This window comes from Lissotriton helveticus, chromosome 4_1 (assembly GCF_964261635.1).
Source record: "Lissotriton helveticus chromosome 4_1, aLisHel1.1, whole genome shotgun sequence".
NCBI lineage: Eukaryota > Metazoa > Chordata > Amphibia > Caudata > Salamandridae > Lissotriton > Lissotriton helveticus.
In genome coordinates this window covers 1110160731-1110182252 of record NC_136063.1, presented here as the reverse complement: position 1 = coordinate 1110182252, position 21522 = coordinate 1110160731, and the positions used below count along the sequence as shown (strand labels likewise).

General features: G+C 44.4%; 1 protein-coding gene across 1 annotated transcript in view; it reads left to right on the top strand.

The window, feature by feature from the left end:
- LOC144828114 (dynein axonemal heavy chain 5-like) overlaps nt 1-21522 on the top strand; it is a 1079012-nt gene that overhangs the window by 320841 nt on the left and 736649 nt on the right. Inside the window, exon 44 of the mRNA XM_078686235.1 lies at nt 16458-16592. Coding sequence (XP_078542361.1) covers nt 16458-16592 — 135 coding nt within the window. The remainder of the gene's footprint in view (nt 1-16457; nt 16593-21522) is intronic.

Here is a 21522-nt window from a genome sequence, read left to right as displayed (position 1 = left end):
TAGATACTCACTTCCATTTGTTGCACAATCTATCAGATCCGGGGCTTCCATTCCTCTAGCAGATTATAAAAGATGAGGCGTGGTCACTGATTGTGTGGATAATGCCAGATGGGCTATAAACTTCACTGATCTGCACTAAAGACTAGGATAGTGCATCGCACTTTTTGCTGAAGCTTCCTGGCACTTCTCATCTTTCATCTTTGTTTGAGAAGTATAAGCTAATTTAGTTTAGGAAAGGATTCTCAGAGAAGTACTTTCAGATGTAAAAGCTGACTCATTCAAGGAAGGGTGGGTCAGAATGGTAAGAAGAGAACAGTTTTTATTATTTAAACTTTTTAAATAAAGCTAGTTTACAGGTACTCTATAGATAGTTTTTTTTTAACAGCCTGTCTCTGATTCCCGTTGCTTGAACTTCGACCATCTGACCACTTTGCAGCTTATTCACTCAGTGTTCCACCTTCAGCATTGCAGCCTTGCCCATAACCACCAGGTGACATTAGCCGATGGGCATTTTGTGAATGTATTCACATGTGCATTGTTGATTAGCATTGTCACTATAGTGTAATATATTATTATTAAATGTAGTGATATTTCCTTGTTATATCTTCTGGGTTGTTTTCACTTGTGATGTTCTCTAGTAATAGTACCCTTCTCTGATGATGGTTGAGTTGGAATTACGTCAAATGTTGCAGATCACTGTCTTTTACAATATTTTGATTTATTTATACGTTTGAGTTCTATTTACGTTGTACATTTCATCTTAGTGATTGCGAACTTTGAGCTCATCTCCACAGATAATGGTGTATGTGAAGCATAAATATAAAAACGTTTCTGGGTATTGCCTGGTCTTGACCTTTTTGTTCAGCTTGCTTGTGACAAAGTGTTTTGTACATGCGAAATTCACCACAGCACAGCCATTTGCTTAATATTCATTTGAGCCTTTTAGAGGATACTGTTTTTTCTGTTTTTTGAGTTTAGCAAACCCTTCCATAACTTTAGTGCATATAGGTAAAATTTTGAACAAAAAGAGAAGTATGAAGAAAATGTTTGTTTTTATATTATTTGTGCCCTTTACCAATGGTCCTTGTTTTAAATTCTTCTTGAGCTCAACCAGAAAAGGGTGTAATTTAGGTTTTTTGAAAGTCCTATTTCCTGGTACTATTCATTTCAAGATTTGCGATATTTCTCATTTCTCAAGCCTTTGGGTCACTAATAGGTTAGTTAGCAGCATTTACCATATCATTTAGCCTTATATAGGTGTGAAAACCGGTATGCCATCAGAATGCAGGACTCATTTTAGCCTTTCCTGTGAACATGGGGGCATGTTTACAGCAAAATGTCAGAGCGTGGAGCTGCGACCAATTTGGCAGCGCCGCGCTCCGACATTTTCAAAACGCAGGGATGCACCATATTTACTACATTACAGCGCACCCCTGTGTTTTCCCTAGCACTGGCACTACATTTTGCTGCCTAGCACCAATGCAGGCACCCTTGCACTGTAGTGCAAGGGGGTCTGTTTTGCAGGGAATGATTGGTGTGCAGAATTAACAGAATGACGTCGTACTGTTTAAGGAATGGGTCAACATTGACCGTATACTGTTTGAGGAATCTCTCCTATAGTACCTCCCTGCGTTAGGACAAACGGAGGAAGAGTCCAGACTGAGGACTTCAAGCGACAGGAGCTGCGTTACAAAGAATTGCATCTCATAGGGAGCCAAAAGATTAGTGCGTCCATCAATTGGAAGACCCCAATAGTAGAGTAATACAGAAGAAGGACCGAATATTGTATCTGATTTGAAGAAGAGGGAACATTCATTGGAACAAGCTTGTAGATTGATGAGCCCAGAAGAAGTCCTTCAATAGGACGAAACGCGTTGGCTACTGAGAAGAATTAAAAAGAAAATAAAGTTTCAAGGAACAAAGACCTGTGTGAACTAACTTCTTTGTTGAACAGACTCCTTGTTTGTTGTGTGCGGGCCAAAATAATTTTGTAATGATTGTTTATATGCAGGAAGTTGTCCCTTCCTGCTTATAAACAATTCATAATGGCTATTTCTTACTTTATGTCTGCTGCAGAAAGCAGCGCACATAAAAGTAGCAAATTGTCATTATTTAATGATTGTATATGTGCAGGAAGGGACACCTTCCTGCACATAAACAATCATTAATGGAGTTTTCCTCTTTCCATGTGTGCTGCAGGGGGAACATCCTTTTTCTTTTCAACTTTTACAACACACTACCATTACGACGCAACTTTTACAACGCAAGTTATTACAACGCGTTGCGCTGGGGGGCGCTCTAGGATAGGGAATAGTTTAATTTACTATCCAACACCTTCCCTACTATCCACTAGGACTGGAGTTGGAATAGTAAATTAAACTATTCACTATCCAGCGCCCCCAACGCAAGTCGTTGTAACGACTTGCGTTGTAAAACCTGTGTTGTAAAGGCATGCGTGGTAAAAGCATGCGTTGAAACGTCATACATCCGTGCTGCAGCAGCACACATAGAAAAAGCAAAAACGAGGATAAATAAAAGCATTTCTCCTCGTTTTGCCATTCTAACGCCTGCTCTTGCCTGCCAATCGTTTTTGGCGCTTCCTCAGATTTACACCTCCATGTAAATCTGGCGCAGCATCAAAAAACAATGGGTGTTGTAGGGGAATGGCCGCATCAACACTCATTGCATGCCCCTTTCAAGCAGACACCTGTGTTAAAGGGTACCCAGTGGCGGTCGGTGCAGGGAAGCGCAGTGGGGCGTGGTTAGCAAAGCAAGGGTGATGTAGACAGAGGACGGAATAGGGAAAATAGGGGAAATTAAATAAATAAATAAAGCCTATTCCGTCATCTATCAACATCCCCCGCCCCACTGTGCTTACCTGCACCAACCGCCACTGAGGGTACCATATTTACAAACACTTTGTAAATATGGAGCAGTGCATTGCACCACAGGAACGCTGTTAAAAGTGGTGTTCCTGTGGCGCAGTGCCCTTGTATATATGATAGACCTTTGGCCGCCCATGCAGGCCCCAGTATTTTTCCGCGCTTGGGTGTGTGGGGGGGTGCTTTCGGATTACTGCGACGGGCGGGTGGGGGGTAAATTGTTTTATCTTTTATAGATTGGAAAGCCCCATGTCTTTTCTGCCTCCACTTTGCTTCAGGTGTAAACTCTCTTTAAATCTCCATGAAATGTTTAGCCTTTTGTAAGCTGTCAGATTTCTAATGCTGCTTGGAGGGCCCCGCGACACTGCAGGTACGAGCGGGATGGTTGGAGTGGGCCACCGCCCCCAAAAGTCACTTCCACCACCCTTGCTACACCACTACCCAAAGAATCTTAAAATTGGTGAGCTCCTCCAAAGAGTTTGAGCAAACAATGCATAGTAGGGCTCCTCGGTTTAATTCCAGGCTGTATTTCGAGTCTTAGTTCAGTGGATTGCTTTTTGTGATAATAGAAGCCACAGCACTTGAGTGCAGCTGCTGTGATGAGTTCATTAACTGATATTTTTATAGAATCCCATAAGTTGAACGGTTTCTCAGTATCGATTGCAGTAACTGCTGCTGCGCGTTTCCATTTTTGCATAATCACTCATAGGAGATGGATTCACATTACGTCTGCACAGTGAGCAACTGGTCTTGAATCCTTGTTGATTTTAATAACTGATCCTGTGCGTGGCTCCATTTTTTGAAGAAGAGGCAGCAGTTTAGTCCGAAACTCTTTGTTTGCTGCCGTCTTTACTGCAGTGTACAATCAGCATCATTGTGTGCTGGTGGATTTGAAGCTCGCACAACATGAACTGCAGCATGTTATTAAACAGGAAGCTTTACAAGTCTTAGCTGTCTGCTCACCTCCAGCAGTCTCTACAATCAGAGGCAACTCGGCGAAAATTGAACACAGCCTGCACCTCTTCCAGGGCCGGACTGGGAACCAAAACTGGCCCTGGCAAAGAGCTCGGCCGGCCCCCTAGGAGCGGCTGAGCTGTTTGCCAGGGCCGGTTTCGGACGATTTTGTTAGAGGGAAACGGCCCTGTAACAAAAACGGCCCCCAGGAGCCCAAAATCGGCCCCCACCCTAGCGGCCCACCGGGGAAATGCCTGGTGCCCGCTACGGCCAGTCCGGCCCTGACCTCTTCGTTACCTTCTTCTTTCTCGGCGACGCTTCTTGAAACTTGAGTGCGTTGATAAGATTTGAAATATTTCAGGGGGTGTGCTTGAAGTTATTTAGGTTGGATGCATCCCAGTGGTCTTCTCGCCGGCACCCTGTTTATCGCCGCTCTTACTCATATCTCCACTGTTAAAAAAATACACCCCCTCAAAAAAATCACCTTCATGGTCCACTCGCGGTTGAGCTCAAATTCCTGATCCGAGCTGAAATTAATGTGGCTGAAAGATTAGCAGAAGTGGCCTGCAGCTAAAATGGGGGCACCCTAGTGGTAAAAAAGTGGGGTGTTGTGAATGGACAATAGTCCTACAGCAGATTTATTCCTAGGGTTGATGTCTGGTGGAAAACTGCTTGGAAAGTGCAGATTAGCCCTGGAAAGGACAGTGAGGAGTGTGGCGTACGATATCAGGATGTGGCTGGGTTGTGCCCTGGCTGAGGGTGCGGCCCAGCTCAGGAACAAATTATGTTCCTGGATCTGCATTAGTGAGGCATGTCGCAAAGAAGCCCCACTGGACTTTCAGCCCTTCCTTTATTCTTTCTTCCCTTCACCCCTGCAAGTACGGTGCTGATGGGGGGTGACTTTGGTGACCTGGGAAGAAGAATGATTCATTGAGCTGTAGACCCCATTGGGCTCCATTGAGTGGTGACCTTGTGGGATTTGTACTGTTTTGAGGACAACTTTTGATAGGGGCACGAGGACAGTGTCACACTATACCTTCCAAAAGTTGGCTGGGAGTATTACAAGACTGTTCCCACCAATGGTGGCCGTTAGCCTTGCTGAGACTGAGCAGTGTGGTGAAGCTGCCCATTCAAAGATTTACAGTGTGTCTGGGTACCAAAGTGCAACTGAGCCCTTGTTGGGACAATGAAAGGACTTGGTTTGGGGTAGTAACCACCTTGCATTTGCAGTTATTGAGTGAGTTCTCTATGTATACTCTGATGCTGAGCCCATGGAGCAGGGGCCGAACACGCAGTGTGGGCAGCTCAAAACAAAGCCCAGGACTAGAGAATGAACCTGCAAAATCTACAGGATGTACAGTCCATGCCCCTCAACTTCAAATGATATGGGGACTGTCACAGTAGAATGTCACAGAAGAAACTGCATACTGGAAGTGGTAGCGACCTCTAGCGAAAACAATCTCCATGCCTTGTTATGGTAGGCCCTCAACACTAGGTTACTGAACTGACAGAGACCGAGTACAGGGTGGGGGTTGCTCATGCAGTAACAACATCTTGGTTATTGGCCTACTGAAGAATGTGGAAGGGTTGGTCATGGTAAAACAAATGGAAGATTGGCTGTGACGATAGTGGCACTACAGGACCTGCCGCTAATGTGCTCTTGAGAAGGCACATAGGGTGCTGGCAGCCAGACACCCACTGAGCTCCTCTCTGAGGCCAGTGGTGAAATACAGCAAATGAGGCATGCTGCTCCAAAAGGCTTGGAGGAAAACTGCTTTATTAAGCTCTTTCTCAATTATACTGTGGCCAAGAGGCATCATAGAGTCTCTTTCATTTCAGTGAAAAGATGCTTAAAAGAGGCAAAATTGGTGTACAAGCTTTTGTTTTCCGCTTGCCATAGGTAATTTTTGATGATAGCTCTAATTTGTTTGCAGACCCGGGGAGGCGTGGATTAGCTGATGAATGGGGTATGTGAAAAGGGATGCACTACCACTAAAGTCCAAACAATGCAATTGACACTCTAGGAAACAACATGTAAACCTTACACGTTTAGAAAGTCATCTCAGTAACAAGCCCAGCTGGAACAGTTAACACAGTATAGAAGATAAGTGATTCTCTGCAGTGACGATTGCATAGGAGATTGACTAACACTGGATGACGGTTGACAGGGTTCCATTCAGATAAAACTACATTCATATGCCATTGGAGGAGAAATGGATTGGGAAATGGATTGAAAATCAATATGGCAGTGCATTGTCATGGAACACTGGACTGGACTTGTATGGTGGCATGGATGAGAGATAACCTCTATTATTGCAGTGAGCAAGGGAGTGAGGCAATTCCCACATGCCTGGCTGGTGGGCGCTGTGGCTCCAGTGAAAAGAGTGTGCTCAAATCACTTTTTGGGTGGGTGAGAGACTATTGTCCTACTATCCTGTGCAGTGATCGAGGAGAGTTTGGTTTGCGGTTGAACATGGCTGTACATATGGAAATAATATAAGATGACATGCCCCTGAATAGTTGGAAAGATGCACGCCTCATTCAGGTGATGATAACCCAGTAGCAGGATGGCACATTTTTATAAATACATTCTCCTGGTATGGAAGGTTAGAATGGCATGCACAATATGAATGCACTTCATGTGTATCTGAAGCACAGGGGCTGTATGTTGTGCCATTACAGGAGATACTTCTTACACAAGATGAAGGTGGGAGGTTGAACAAGTGATAGAGGGACCAGCTGCTCTACACTGGCGACTCAGCATATGGCTGGGGTGCGTAGATCAGGATGAGATTTGGGACACCCTTCAGCCTGATTACTGTTCTTATATGTATATAGGGTAGATATGTCTTGATGGAGGGTAGGTTGGAGGGTGTAACCTCCTATTGGCCAGGATCTACGCACCTGATGTTGAGCAAGGGTGCTTTCTCACAAAATGGTCTGCACTGATGGTGAAGTCAGCCACTCGACCCATGATCAGAGGATATTTTAATGGAATCAGTATTGTCGCTCTTAATCATTTGCTACCCCAATTACCAAATTCCTGAATGTTAAAAGTAGCTAGAGGATAGAAAAGCTATGTGGCTGGTATTTGGCAGACTCCCCGAGGGGGCATAATCCCAAGGCAAAAGAGCACTCCTTTTATTCTAGTTTTCAAGGTCTACATGTTAGATTGGATAACATATATTGTACAACAGGGTTACTTATGAGAAATAAATTAATGTGGTGTTGAGGACTTATCATTCCTTGTCTACACTGGGCCTGAAGAAAACATAGCTGGGAGTTTGACTAAGTATCGGACTGATGCAGTGCTAGCCTCCTTGGAGGAATACCAAATCGAGTAATTGTAAGCCACTTTGTTGCTTCAAGAAATCTAGAAAGCGAATAATGGACAGTCAAAATTAGAGGGTGGTTTACCAGGTGAAGCTTTAAAGGTGTAGTGGGTATTTCTGTCTTCTAAAGGGAAACTATGATAGCTTTGCTTGCTAAAACTAGGCAAAAACCCAAAGGAGATGGCAGTGGCGTAGCTGGGGTGGGGGCGGTCGGTCCACCCCGGGTGGCACTGTTTTTGGGGGCAGCAGGAGTTGTGTCTGTCGACTATCACCCACCCCCACCCCCGGCCGCAAGAAAAAGTTGTCCTTCCCGAACAAGTCGTCCGTTGGTTGCCACCTGTCCCCATCCCCTGCTCTTAACTGCACCCGGGCGACCAAAGGGACGCCCCCGGCGGCAGTACTTCTAGCTATACCACTGGGAGATGTTATCATTTAGGCCAATACTGACGGTAAACACACATTACAAGATATTAAGTAAAGAGATGGTGGATCAACTGGCCATGCTGCTCCTCCATCATTCATCTTGAATAAAATAGTTTTGTACCGGGTCGTAGGTTATTGTCTTTTGGAATACGTTCCTACTATCTGTCATGGGGAAGGTAAAATACTGTAAAAAATAGTGGTACTCCCCAGACTGCTGTACTACTTTACTAATTTTCTGGTATGGGTTTCCACCAGGATGTTCAAGAAACTGGCTTCCCAAATGGTGTAGCAAATATGGGGTCAGAACAGCCATAGAATATCTATGAAAACACTGAAACTCCCAAGGCAGAGAGCAGATGGGAGTCCCTGATTTTAAGCTTTAGTATTTCACGTCGCAGCTCAAGTGGCTGACCTGACATCTGGTGGAGACTCCTGCAAATATGATAAGATATGTGACAGCCAGCTCGTCGGAGAGGGAACTGACTTCCATACTACTTTTGCTATTACCCACCAAGGACACTCACATTAAGTTCAACGGAAACCGTAAAACGCGAACATTTCCTGAAGAATTTATTGGTGTTCATCCACATCAGAGTTACAGATCCAGCTTTTAGTCACAGGATGGAAGACATCCTCTCCAACCCGGGTGGAAGAGATGCAGCAAATGGAGTGGGTCTGGTACAGCAGATAATTCTAACATATTGCTGAAGCACATTTCCAATATGACTGTCCATGGCCTTGAGTCCTGGGTACCGGCCGGGGTAGAAACCATGAGAGATCTTTATGTAAGTGAAAAATAGTTATCATTCCTAGACCTTTCCCAATCATATGGGATTCCGCCAGGACACTTCCTAAGTTATGATCACCTGATAATGAGAATGCATGAAATATGGGGAGAAGGCCGCGTCGGAAACCACCAAGGAGCCCGGTATTGCAGCCAATACTTACCCTGGGACTAGGCAGAAAAGCACTGACATTATTTCACAAGGCACTGGTTGATAAATCTAAAGGAAATTTAAAAGAAATCAATGAAAAGTGATAAATGGGGAGAGCAAAGATGGTGTCTGTGTAATACCCGCCTCAACGCCGCCTGTGCCACGAGTTCACTCGGATGTCTGCTATGCGGCCTGATGCAGAGATGCTGCTATGCTGGGCTCAGTTCGTGCTGGTCTGCCGATGCAGGCACAGCTGTGGGAGTTACCATTTTTCAACGAGAACGCGGACAGCTCCGAAAGCAAGAGCTGCAAAGTACGGAGTTCTTTTTTAAAGTTGAGCGCCCAGACTACTTCACTCTCACTCCCTGGATGCTGGAGCGAGTTAGACTATTTTTGGAATTTCGCTGCTTGGCTTCTCTCCTTGGGGACCCGAAGATTCCTCTTGCGGAATATGTCAGCGCTGACGGCGGTTTCTCTCCAGGTCGAGCAGAGTATGGCAACCGGTGGAGTTAGGGGCGTAAAAGGTAAAATCCCCCCTAACCCCAGTTCAGGTTCTTCCAAAGTAGCGCCCCCAGCCCTCGAAGCTTAACTGATGCCTAAAGGTAGACGGGAGACAGGGGGGCCCAACAAAGCTACAAACAAACCTGCTGGGGTAGGGGCCATAAGGATGAGGGAAGTGCTCAGCCCTCAGTTGCCAAATTGTTTTCCGCAGCCAGTATAGAGGCCAGCTCAGCAGTCAACATTGAGGCAAAAGCAGCAAGTGGTCCTGGTGGTGGCAGAGATAGCGGCAGAGATAGTGGCGTAACAGATGTAATCTTGGACTTACAGGACCAGCCTAATTTAGTACAGTCTGCTTTGCAACATGTTCTGCATTTACCTAGCAATGTTGGGTTAGAGCCTGCAATGGTATCTCATGGCAAGAGGCTCTAGCAGTCAACGCGACTGGTCATAATAAGAATATTGAAGCTACGGCTATGAATGTGACTACGTTTGTGGGAGCTAGCCTAACTCCAGTTGGGGGTGTCTCCCGGGAGCAGAAAATTTGGGGCCTCTCTGCTACTGATATGGAAGGCGCTAGCACACAGTGGTCCCAGATCCCGGTGTCTCCTGATCCTGTGGGTGAGCATTTGTTTTCTGCCTCTGATGAATCAACTCTCTGGCAGAGAAAAGCTCTTCTTCATCTAACAACGGTGAACCTTCTGAAGCCAACTCTAGTAACTGTTCCAAAGGGATAGAGACGGTCTAACAACAACAAAAACGTTGTGGCCAAACAACGAGTGAGGCGGTCAGAAAAAAAGAACCAGCTTAAATGGGACTACCTGGGGTCTCAAATCTCTTTTTCTCTCAGTGATGAATCTGACAGGATCGCGGGCGCGGGCGGGAGCCCTTGTGCCCTACAAGGTCATTCTGAGGAGCCCTCTTTGGCTGCAATTTTAGCTTCAAAATAAGCACTTCCAAGAAGAAGTTCGAGTGGATAGCCAAAATGCTACGGGGGGCCTCTAAAAAGCTACAAGGGGGACTCAGAAAGCTAAATAAAACATGTTCAGACATCTGCGAAAGAGTGACCATGGTTGAAGGCCGTACCGAAAGTCTTGAATCGGAAGTCATCTCACTGAAAAGCCAGTGTACTTCCCAAAGCGACCGCATGACAGACGTCATGTGGAAGCTAGACGAGCAGGAGAATAGACAGCACCGGAATAACCTCTGCCTAATTGGGATTCGTGAAGGGGTGGAGGGGGAAGACCCTCAGCGCTACATCATAAAACTCCTGAGGGGGGCCTTTCCCGAACACACCGAGTGGAATTGGGAACAAGAGATCCAACGGGCGCATCGCTTTCCATTTACACAAAAGAAACAACATGGCAATGCTAACGAACCTGAGAAATCCTGAGCCTTCTTGGTGTTCTTTGGGAACTTTTTACTCAGGCAGATGGTCTTCGATCAAGCTCGGCAGAACTCTCAGAAGTGCTATGAGGGGGTTTCTTTTTTTGCTAAGCCAGACTTTTGCCACACAACAGTGGAACGAAGCTGGTGTCTTTGTCAATTAACCGCCCCATTCCAGCAACAAGGAGCACAAGTCTTCCTTATGAACCCTGCCAAGCTGAAGGTCATTGTGAACGGCTCCCCTGTTTACTACTTGCGTGGAGATTGGGCTACTCTTAATCAAAATAGAAGCTTTCCTTGACGGGTTCTATCCCGAAACATACTTCTAACTCCCACCACCGTTCTGTTAGGGATTCAAGACTCGGTTGACAGAAAGGATGAGGGGGCATTAATTTTTGTTGCTATGGCAGTGTACAGGTTATACATATCGTCAGCTTGGATAGATCCCATTCCTCCATTATTCTAGCATTGGATGTCCCGGTTTTATTCAATATTTACCCTGGAAAAGGCAAACTATTCTAAAAAGGGTATTCTGGCTAAAAAGAAAGGTATAGCTATTTGGGACCCTCTTTCTCGCTGGCTTAATCAAGAAAACTCGGAAGAAAGCTAGGTTAGGAGGGGCTTCACCGTAGGACTTGTGATGCAGGCTGTCTTAACAAGTGGGTCTTTCTCTGCCCATAGCTATGGTTTCATCTGAATGGGGGCAGTGGCCAACCCCAATCCGCTTATGATCATTTTAGGCCCTATTGGCCGCAAGCGCTCCAGCCCGGTGTTTTTTAACCTACTAAATTTTAATTACTTCCTTCCTAGAGCTGGCTAGGGTGATCAGCTGCATTTGCGTATTAACTATTTGCCGCTTTGCACAAAAACTCTCCTCAGTAGTATACTGTGATGAATTTTTGCACTGTTCACTTTACCTCCTGGGGTATTATGCACACACAACCATGGGTATTAATTGCCTGCATATTTGCACAAAATGATCTGGTAAATTTTGGGAGGAATTGTGTGCAGTAGTCACTTTACCCTTTAGAGACTTATGCCCATCTAACTTTGTGTATTAACTATTTTTCACTTTGTATTATTCAATTATGTATTTTTGCATCGGTTATTCTACTTGTCATAGCCTTACTTCTATTTACAGTGGCTTAACTGTTTGTTTTCGCATTATGCACTTTACACTGATATATTGGACTGGGTTATCTAGAGTTTATGTTTTGTATTATGATGGCTACTTTTAGAATTGGCTCCTGTTGTATTTTCTCAGCTCAAAGGGGGAGGGGTGGGGTTGCTACACAATGTTTTTTTGTCTTCTCTGTCAATTTTGTTTAACGCATATTTAAAAAACAATAAAAAATAATAATAATAATAAAAGTGATAAATGGACATCCGGACTGAAATAGTTTCATTGGACTGAAATAAGATATTTCAGTGAAGGTGTCTTGTAATGCCAGATTTAAATAGGTATAGTCCCCATTTTTCACGCAGAACACCACTGGCGCCCAAGAAGTTACTGTAACTATTGTGTGGGGGATGGCTATAGTACATGAGCCGCGGCACAACCGTGGCGTGAGGGATATGGAGGAAGGGTATGCTGTGCACAGTTATGGAACCACTACGTTTTTGCTTCAATACTTTTTAGGGTGCTGTGAATGCAAACTTTGATCTGGTATGATGAGGATGTTATTAGTACTGGACTCAGTGCTTTAAATGAGCGGGTACTCTCCGGTACTGAGTACCTGCACTTCTTTCATTTGAAAGTGAGAGTACCAGCACTTCTCAGCAGTGCTGCAATACATTTAATGGAGGAGTACCAACCCTTCTCAGGAGCAAGCAGGTACTCTGGAGAGTCAGTGCCTGCACTACTGTATATCCATTTAAAGCACTTCTACTGGCAATATTGTTGACCAAATCAATAAAGTTGAGCGGATCGAGGAATTATTGCTGTATCGTTTCAGTGTAAGTAAATAACACAAAACAGAATTCTCCTTCCTATTCGTCTCATTTTCACTTTGGTGTCTGGGATATAAACAAGCATTAGAAATGCTTTTGTTCGAGATATGGTCATTGTAATTCGCAATGGTTTTTACCTACTAAATACACTTGTAATGACGTTTGTTTGAATTTCTACAGAAGTACATAGAAAAGAAAAATAAAGTTACGCTGTTTCCTAAATGGGAGTAAAGCATTTTGTAACCTGGGAATACAAATTGAAAGGAGGGCTAGCAAGCATAATGAATAGCATTCACACCTCTTTTATTTGTAAAAGACAAACGAAGGGTGTGCTAAGGGGAGGGGTAGAGTAAATAATGGATACTCTCTGATCCCAAGAAGGTGCAGGTGAACGTTTGGGGGCCCCTGCCAGTGTCTGCAACATTGCATCACAAAGTGAGCTGTCTGGAGCAGTCCATGGCTCGGTCAAGTTGGCCGGAGGGAGCCAGCCTTGTGGTCAAATCATTGCGCTCTGTGTACGTACCGCTGGCACATGTCTCCCGGAGGTGGCCAGCCTTGGATCAAATCAATAGGCACGGTGTTTGTTCCACTGATAATTCTGCCGCTCAGTGTTTATGAGCAGTTGACAGGGCAATATCTTCTTTGCTTCGGCCTGGGTGCAGCATTATCCCTGGGCCCCTTCCAGATAGAGAGGCGGGTTCCTGCAGCCTCCACCCGGCTGCATCAGCCCTGATATCCCCACCTCGGCCAAGCCCCGCCAGTTCCTACCTGGTGCCTCCAACGTTGATCTGGATGATCTCCCCAATGATGATGCCTGAGGCCAGGGAGCCTCCTCCTCCTCCTCCCGCTCTGGCGCTGCTGTTATTAGCCATGGTTTCCCTGGAGTCTGCTTGTTGCTGCAGCAGCAGCCGCGGGAGCAGTCCTGTCCAACTGCGGCCGCCTGTGCTCCCAGAGCCAAGGAATGGAGATAGGCAGGGAGGGAGGAGGCACTGGGTGGGATCGGGCAGCTGCCAGGCAGGCCTCAGATTGCGGCATGGGGAGGAGGGAGCGCCCTGAATCACATTGCAGCGGGACGTGGCTGCTAAGGGAAGCGTGCATCATGTTAGGAAGCAAGCAGTTACCGCACATTCAGATTAAAGGTATTTATTTATTTATTTATTTAGCTGTTTTATAGCGCGCTCAGTTACTACCAGAGTGTCCTGGCGCGTGTTAGGTGGCTGCAAATTCAAATTACCTGACGCTCAGCACCCCATGTAGCCTTCAGCCAACATCGCACTGCTCCTGTCCGCACCACAACCAAGGACGTCACTATCTTCCTAGTGACTCTAGCACCTCAGGCCCGCTCACCGCTGTCAGCCATGCCCTTAGAAGTGAAAGTGGCTAGAGTGGCAGCATTTCCATGGCCTTCGTGTCAGCCTGTATTCAACGCACCTGCGCATTAGTGATCTTCAGTCTAGTTGCAATAGATGTACGTAATGGTGTTTAGCTACAGCTGAAACAAGCATGGGTGGGGTGCAGATCCAGAGATTAAAGAAGCACAAAGGAAACCAGAAGCTATGGACATATGTGCATGGCGTCCCGTGAAGCGGGCACCATTGTTAAAAAAAATTACGAGACCAGGCGCAATGCTACGTGCTGCTTCCGATAAAAACGGAAGTGAAGAATCGGAGCAGCAACCAATAGGGAGCCTGGAAATCAGAGTAATGCATAAATGACCCAATTGCAAGCAGCAGGCGGGATTACTCTTGTTATTCTGTTTACATCAGGTCTTGCAGACAGCACATGCACTGCCTATGCTCGACCTAAAAAATAGGCTATATTGCTGCAAGCTTCAGCCCCTCTGTCACACTGAAAGGAAAATTGTGACCAACTTGTTATGTGTATTTAGGTGTTGTGAGCTCAGCGGGGGGACTGCAGTGCACTAGGTATGTTTTGGGGCGGTAGAGATGAGGTAGGTGAGGTTGTCGGGACAAGAGGGATCAGGTTACAGAAAGTAGCATAGTTTGGTTGTACCCATTTTCATTTACCACAGCAGTTTAGTTTCCAGTGGTATAAACATTTGTGCATTACCTTCTACATCATGTGTTGTGAGGCCTCAAACATAAAACCCTTGGAAGAAAGAGTAGGCAGCCCATCATTGACTTGAGTGTACTGGGTCATGCACCTATGCCATCTCACAGATGCATGTGCATTGAAACAAAGGCTCTTGAGGGCCACACAAGTGTCTGCCACCCAGGACGTAGTACACATTTAAAGTGACTTCCACTGCTTATGACATAAAGGGTCCTATGGAACCTCCAGGAACTTCCCCATGGAGGGGGTCACAATCACAGACCGCACTCCTTTGTGGGAGGAGGATTACTGGCCCACTCCATAGTAGGCAGTCAGAGCCTCTGTTGAAACAAGGAGTTTGGTGCCAGTGTATTTGCTGGTGCATTGCATCCCGTTCATTGGTTAATTACATTTATCTTTATGGAGCCCTGCAGGTCTCCTTAAAATGACGTGGTCCACTAGCAGAGAAATACAGTGTCAGGGACCCTTCCCACTCCATCGTACTGTTCTTTGTACTGTCAATAGCAGATAGAACTACCAGGTTAGCACATATGTTGCAGACGGGTTTCTTTAACCCCTTCGCTGCGGCGGCTATTCCGCCGCAGTGCTAAGGGGGAGGCGGGGCCGCGCGGCGGTCCCGTGCTCGTGACGGAATCGCTCCGTCACGGCCCTCGGGTGAGCTGTGCTTGTGATGGAACGGTTCCGTCACGGCCCCGCCCGCTCTACAGAACGCTCAGCGCAGGCGCGGAATTCGCGCCGCACAGGCGCGGCGAGCGGGCCGTGACGGAACCGTTCCGTCACCAGCACAGCCCACCCGAGGCTCGTGATGGAACGGTTCCGTCACGAGCATGGGAGGGGTTAAAGGAGACCATAGGCCCTTCTGCACCACCAATACTTAATTTTTGCCCATGGCTGCAGGCGGGCCCCACCAGCACTCATTGTTTAGGGCCAGCACTAATATGTCCTTAACAAACTATGATCCAGCACAACACAATCAGGAAAGAAGATGGAAGAGAAAGTCGGAAAAACAGCAACAAAGGAGATATATATATTTTTTAAAAGAACCTGTCAGAGTGAGATAGAAACATGGAGTGTATGGTATTGGATTAAGGAGGCATGAGGGAAATCAAGACTACGTAGCCTTAGTATTAATTGCCTGACGTTCGATATTACCGCTGCAGAATTCTGAGGTAAAATTTGGGTCACGGGGACTTATTTACTTTAAATATTTTTTTTTTTTTTTAAGTAAGCCAGGACACTCTCGGTAAGGGTGCACACCAAACCTGATGATCCATAATCCAACCCCAGTTACATTTATATACGTTTTAGAGGGAGATTCTGAGGGAACGACGACAATGATAGAAAGATACCAGGGACATCTTAGAATATTTGGGTATATGATGTATGTGAGAGAAAACGAAGCTGGAGTCACAATGACATGGCAAGCAACCAAACTGGAAAAAGTGTACTTTAAGGTGCCATTGAAGTGATACATTCTGTATGATAATCTTTAAACTACAAATCAGATCTTTAGTTTGTGGGAGATGAGTGTGCTGAAAAATCGAGACATTTGCAATTCCCGTAGACATAAAGGGGGCATTCCATATTTAATAGCAAACACGCACGTGCCTTAGATGTGTGGTCAAATTCTCAAACCATTGGCTTCTTAGTGCCTATCTGATCCTCCTTCCTTCGTGATGGTTCGAGCTCCTTTACCCACTTTGACATTTTAAGACGCAAACTTGCATTTGTTATACAGCATGATACAAATGCCCACAATAAGTCTTTGCTGAAGGTATAGACCTTTCACCTGCAGGTATGTCTGTGTTGTTTTGGAACATTTCATAGACACAGGAGCTAGATTTTACTTTCAGTTGCTGCTCTCAAAGTGTATCGACTGGTGGACGCAGAACATGTACTCAGATTTGGAATAGAGGGGTTGTGATCTAGTTGGTTGACTATCCGGTTTAAAGCTAATCTGCTGAATGTTTTGTTCTTTTGTTTCATTACAACAGTGTGAACAATTTTCCCTTGTGTGTTGCCAGGTTCACTATGACTTTGGTTTGCGAAACATCCTATCTGTTCTGAGGACGCTGGGAGCGGTGAAAAGATCCAACCCAAACGAACCCGAAAAAACAGTAGTAATGCGAGTCCTGCGTGACATGAACCTCTCCAAACTGGTATGTTAGCGTGCACGCCAGCATTAATATGTTTTGTTTTTTTGCGAAAATAAAGTTTGATCTATGCAAACTCCTTCTCATTTGACCAAGTCACAGTAAACAGTCCTTTCCCTTATATGTTGTATGATTTTTAGTTACTTTTAGATGACTTAGTGACTTGTAGCTCTGATGCACAGCAAATGGTATCAAACCAAATGCAGAAGTACTCAGCACTAGTGAGCTGACCGTTTATGCTTCATAAGCAAGCACTCATGAAAGATAATGGGCAGAACAATAGGCAACTATGAAACCAAAGAAAGGGCAAGAAACCAACATCTAAGTTGGGTCTTGAGATGCAACAAGTTGCATGTAAGTATCAGTAACTCTGCTGTGAAAAAAATATAATTAAAAAGAGGATTCTGAACAGATACGTGTGGATTTAAAGATGGATCTATCTTTTATGTGGGTTGCCTATTTTTTAAGAACTTTATGCAATGTGCACGTGGCAGACAAAGTAGTATTCCAGCTCCAAACATATATTGAGCCAGGAGGACACACAGTAACTTTGTTCACCCCTTTACCCCTTGGCCCAATTCTATACACATTTACTGCCCATTTACTTTGTCTTGCCACTGGTGTTGACCTACATCACTAGTCTTACATTACAAGGTCACAGACAGATCGCCTTCAAATGTTCTCACAGGATTATTTTTTACATCACTCCCACTAATAACACAATTTTCTCTCCAGTTTGGTTCTTTGACGATATTTACTTTGAATGGGCCCACATGCCCTCAGTCTGGAGGTACAGTCTTCCTGATGCAGATGTAATGGCCATCCAACGCCGGAGAAGGCCGCAGATTAGAGACGGCCACAGTCTCCACATGATTGTGAATCATCTGTCTGAGTGACGTGTGACACACTCAAAAAGTGTTTTCCAAGATCATATCTCACTTACCCGGATGGTTATTACCTGCATGTGCTGCCTACCTATGCCTCAGCAACCTGCCCACGTGAAACTACCCATTTGTTAAGGACGTCAAGGCCACTTTCATGAAGCCACTCTGTGCATAGCTGCTTCATACTTAGCAAGAAAATAGTAAAAAATGGTAGCGCATACAACTTGGCACCAATGTTCAGGGAGGTGTCAGCTGACACCTTCAAATCACTTGCAGATGCAAGCAGCCACGGACGTACTAGGACGTTTCTCGTATTTCCCAATTAATTGATCGGCCTGACAGCGCCCCCCATCGAGTAATTTCTACCTGCTGATGAATATAGAAATTAGAACACACAGATCACTATCCATGGCAGTGATTTGAAGGTGTCGGCTGACACCTCCCTGAACATTGCTGGCAAGTTGGATGCGCTAAGTGCAGGACTTCAATTTGTTTGTCTGTCACACTCCCCCTGTCCTGATGAAGACCCGCCCCTGATGCACATTAACCAGCACATACTTTAAGGGTCGAAACTTCGACGTTGTTGTCTTAGTGAGTCCATGCAATTCCCTGACTTGAACAGAGAATCGTATCTTCGGTTGGGACATATGCTATGACTTTTGGACTCATATGTTAAATATTGTTTTTGTATGTTATATATGTTATATATGTCACCCCTGTACAGCACCTTGTCACATATTACAAAAAGTCACAAACTGTACCACACAGCCACTGGTTCATTCTCCGTATATGTCTTCTGTCTCTGACAGCACTCTATTGATTTGTATATACACAAAAAATAAGTAAAGGAATTTAGTTGTTTTGGCAGAAATTTGACTTCCTTCCTGGTGTGTTACTTTATATTTTGTGTTACTTTGTAATATGACTAAGGCATATTGTTCTCAGGATTAAGTACCTATCACAAATCAGTTGATATCCCCGACAGAACCACTGTTTTTCCTAGCATACTTACTCAGGTTCTGAGGGTTACTGGGTTACCCCATTATCTTTATTGATTCTAAATTTAGCACTCTCTAATGAAACATCTCATACAAACACTATAAAGTTTGTTCAATACCAACATTATATTCATCTCAACAAAAAATACTCCAGCAATGTGAAACATTTAAACATTTTTTCTTTGAAAATGTCACATTAAAAGCTTGCTTCCATTTTTAAATTATCCATTTTTTTGGTGCTGCATATAAAATAATATTTTAATGTGTATTCAGAAGTATTTTGTGCTTTCTGAAAATTGCGCCATGATTCTAGTGATTTGGAAAAAACGGTTTCTTGCGTCTATTGCACTTGACTGGAAAATCAATATGATGTTCATGAAATATTTTAAATAAAACAACAGAGGAAAGATAGCTCAGCCAGATAACTATCAGTCTTGCATGAGCCCATAAACCCTCTTTCAAAGAATTTGAACAATTAGAATCCTATACCAGGAAACTCAATGGGTAGTTGTGATTTCCAAGTCTCTTCATGAGCTCAAGGAGCAGTTTCCAATGTTACATCTTGACAAAGTGGTTTATACTACAGAAATAGTCTGACTGTTTACATCATGAGGCAACGGGCATTCATATTTAGGTTGTAAATAAGATGCTAAAGGAAATCAGATTGAGAAGTACTTCTAAACACTAGTTTATGTGGGACTGGAAGTCGATATGACATTGTTTTCTAAATTTTCAGTTTCCATTGTTCTAGCAGGACTGTGATTGTCACACAAATGGTTTCAATCCAATTGACTAGCCTTGTCTGTGTAAGTAACATTTATGGTGTACATCATTAACAATGATGGTCTGCAGTGTTATTGATACTCCCACAGAACCAGATGTAAGTTTTTTCAGGTAGATATGAACGTTTACTCTATCCCTGAAGGACAGCCTGTTAGAGGTTCCCCCATGGTAAAAGCCGAACTGGCTAAAGCTCGATCAGTCAATACATGGGCATACTTGAGTAGGGGATCAAAGAGTCATTTGCTGGAAAGGTGTGTCCTGGGGAACTTCCCTTACCTTGCAGTCACAACATCAACCTGCTCTTTACCTCAACTGTGATGTTATCATGTGGTCCTTTACCATGTAAGTACCCACAACCACTTGCCTTTAGGGGACACATTGTTGTACTGGTGTTCGATTTTGGAATGAGCTAATGGCTGACATCAGACACGCCAGCACCCTGAACACCTTCAGGAAGACTCTCAAGACCTGGCTCTTCGGCTAGACAGATCTGTGGACCCCCTTCCTCCCCCTTCAGTGACTTGAGACCCTCACGGATGAGTAGCGCGCTTATCATACCCCTGATTGATTGATTTTTAAGTCCAACACCTTCCCTATTGCAGCGTAGACTGTAGTTGGAATAATAATTTGTACTATTCCACAGTCCAGCGCCCCTAAAGCAAGTTGTTGTAACAACTGTTGTTGTAAATGCATGCTGGATATCATCATACAACTGTGCGTCTTACCTACTCGATTTGGTATCATAAGTGATGCCACCTTGTCATGGGCTGGCCAGTCTTCAATTGGCCCCAGGTATAGTTCTACATGTAGTTTCAAGCTCATTTCGATTTCACTAAGGAAACTAATGAGAGGATGTGGCTTAACGGCTAGAGAGGCCAACCTTGAAGCTGGGGAACCAGGTTCGAGCCTGGCAGGAGGCTAAAGTATCCTGTAATTCTGGGCAAATCACTCAATCTCCCCATGCCTAAAATTAATGTGTCTGTCAGTAATGCAACTGGTTGCTCATGTAAACCGCTGTGATACCTTTGGGTCGAGTTCACGCTATATAAAACTGAACAAAAAACACCAAAAAGGACATAACATCAACAGACATTTAAAAACAATTCACACTGTTACAAAGAAAACAGCAAGAACCACTGCAACACTCGCAGTTAAAGGCCATAGATTACAATTTGTACAAAACAATCACTAAAAACTGATCAACCCTCTCACTAATTTTAATAGTGGTGGAAGAAAAAAAACTTGGGAACATGAGCGAAATAAAGGTTAACGGACTTAGGGGTATATTATCAAGGGGTTTATCTCCGCTTTTTTGGCTTTAAAAGCCAAGAAAGCGGAGATAAAATTATCTCCCTATTACCAAGCTGTCGCTAACACCAGTTAGCGACAGCTAATAGGAGATAGCGACCATCTTGGGCCCCGCTTTGCATGTCAGTGATATTTATCACTAATGACATGCAAAGTGGGCGTGCCAAGATGTTAGTGACTGGAAACAGTCGCTAACATCGCTATCTCCTATTACCAACTTTTGGAGATATTCGCGCTAAGCGCGAATATCTCCAAAAGCTAACACCTGCCCTGAGCAGTTCTTCACCATGTTATCCAATGGGAGGTGGATAACATGGCTAAGAGCATTTGCTCGATAATGCATGAATATCGCTGACTTTTCAGCGATATTCATGCATTGCGGCCGTTTTTTATCGCATTTGCGATAAACCTTGCTAATAGCAAGGTTTATCTGCGATAAAAATCGCCGATGTGCGGCGATAATTTTTGTCTCTAAACAAGTTAGAGACAAAAATTATCGCTAGTTGTTGGTAATATGCCCCTAAATCTGGTTTCCATAATAAATAGAATGTTTTAATTATACATCATGAGAAACAAAAACAATTGTCGATAAGTGACTAGAGCGCACAAGGTGAAGTGTATGAAGAGTCTCTTAATTCTCTATGTATCTTAAAATGTATTGCGCACAAGCTCTTAATTCAATTCTTTTTCCCCTTGTTCTCCAAGCTGCAGGTAAAACAGCCTCTCTAGTATTCTGCAAACTTTTGCATAGTTCATCAGCATCAGAAAAGTAGGAAGCAGCATCGCAATTTCTAAAGCCCATGTCTCTTGAATAGGGAACCAAAGATGTATTTCGGATGTATGATAGTACAACGCGATCATTTTGATCGCGGTACTTTACATCGCGGATTTTACAACGCAAGTCGTTACAACGACTTGCGTTGGAGGGCGCGGATTGAGGATTATTATAATTTTCTGTTCCAA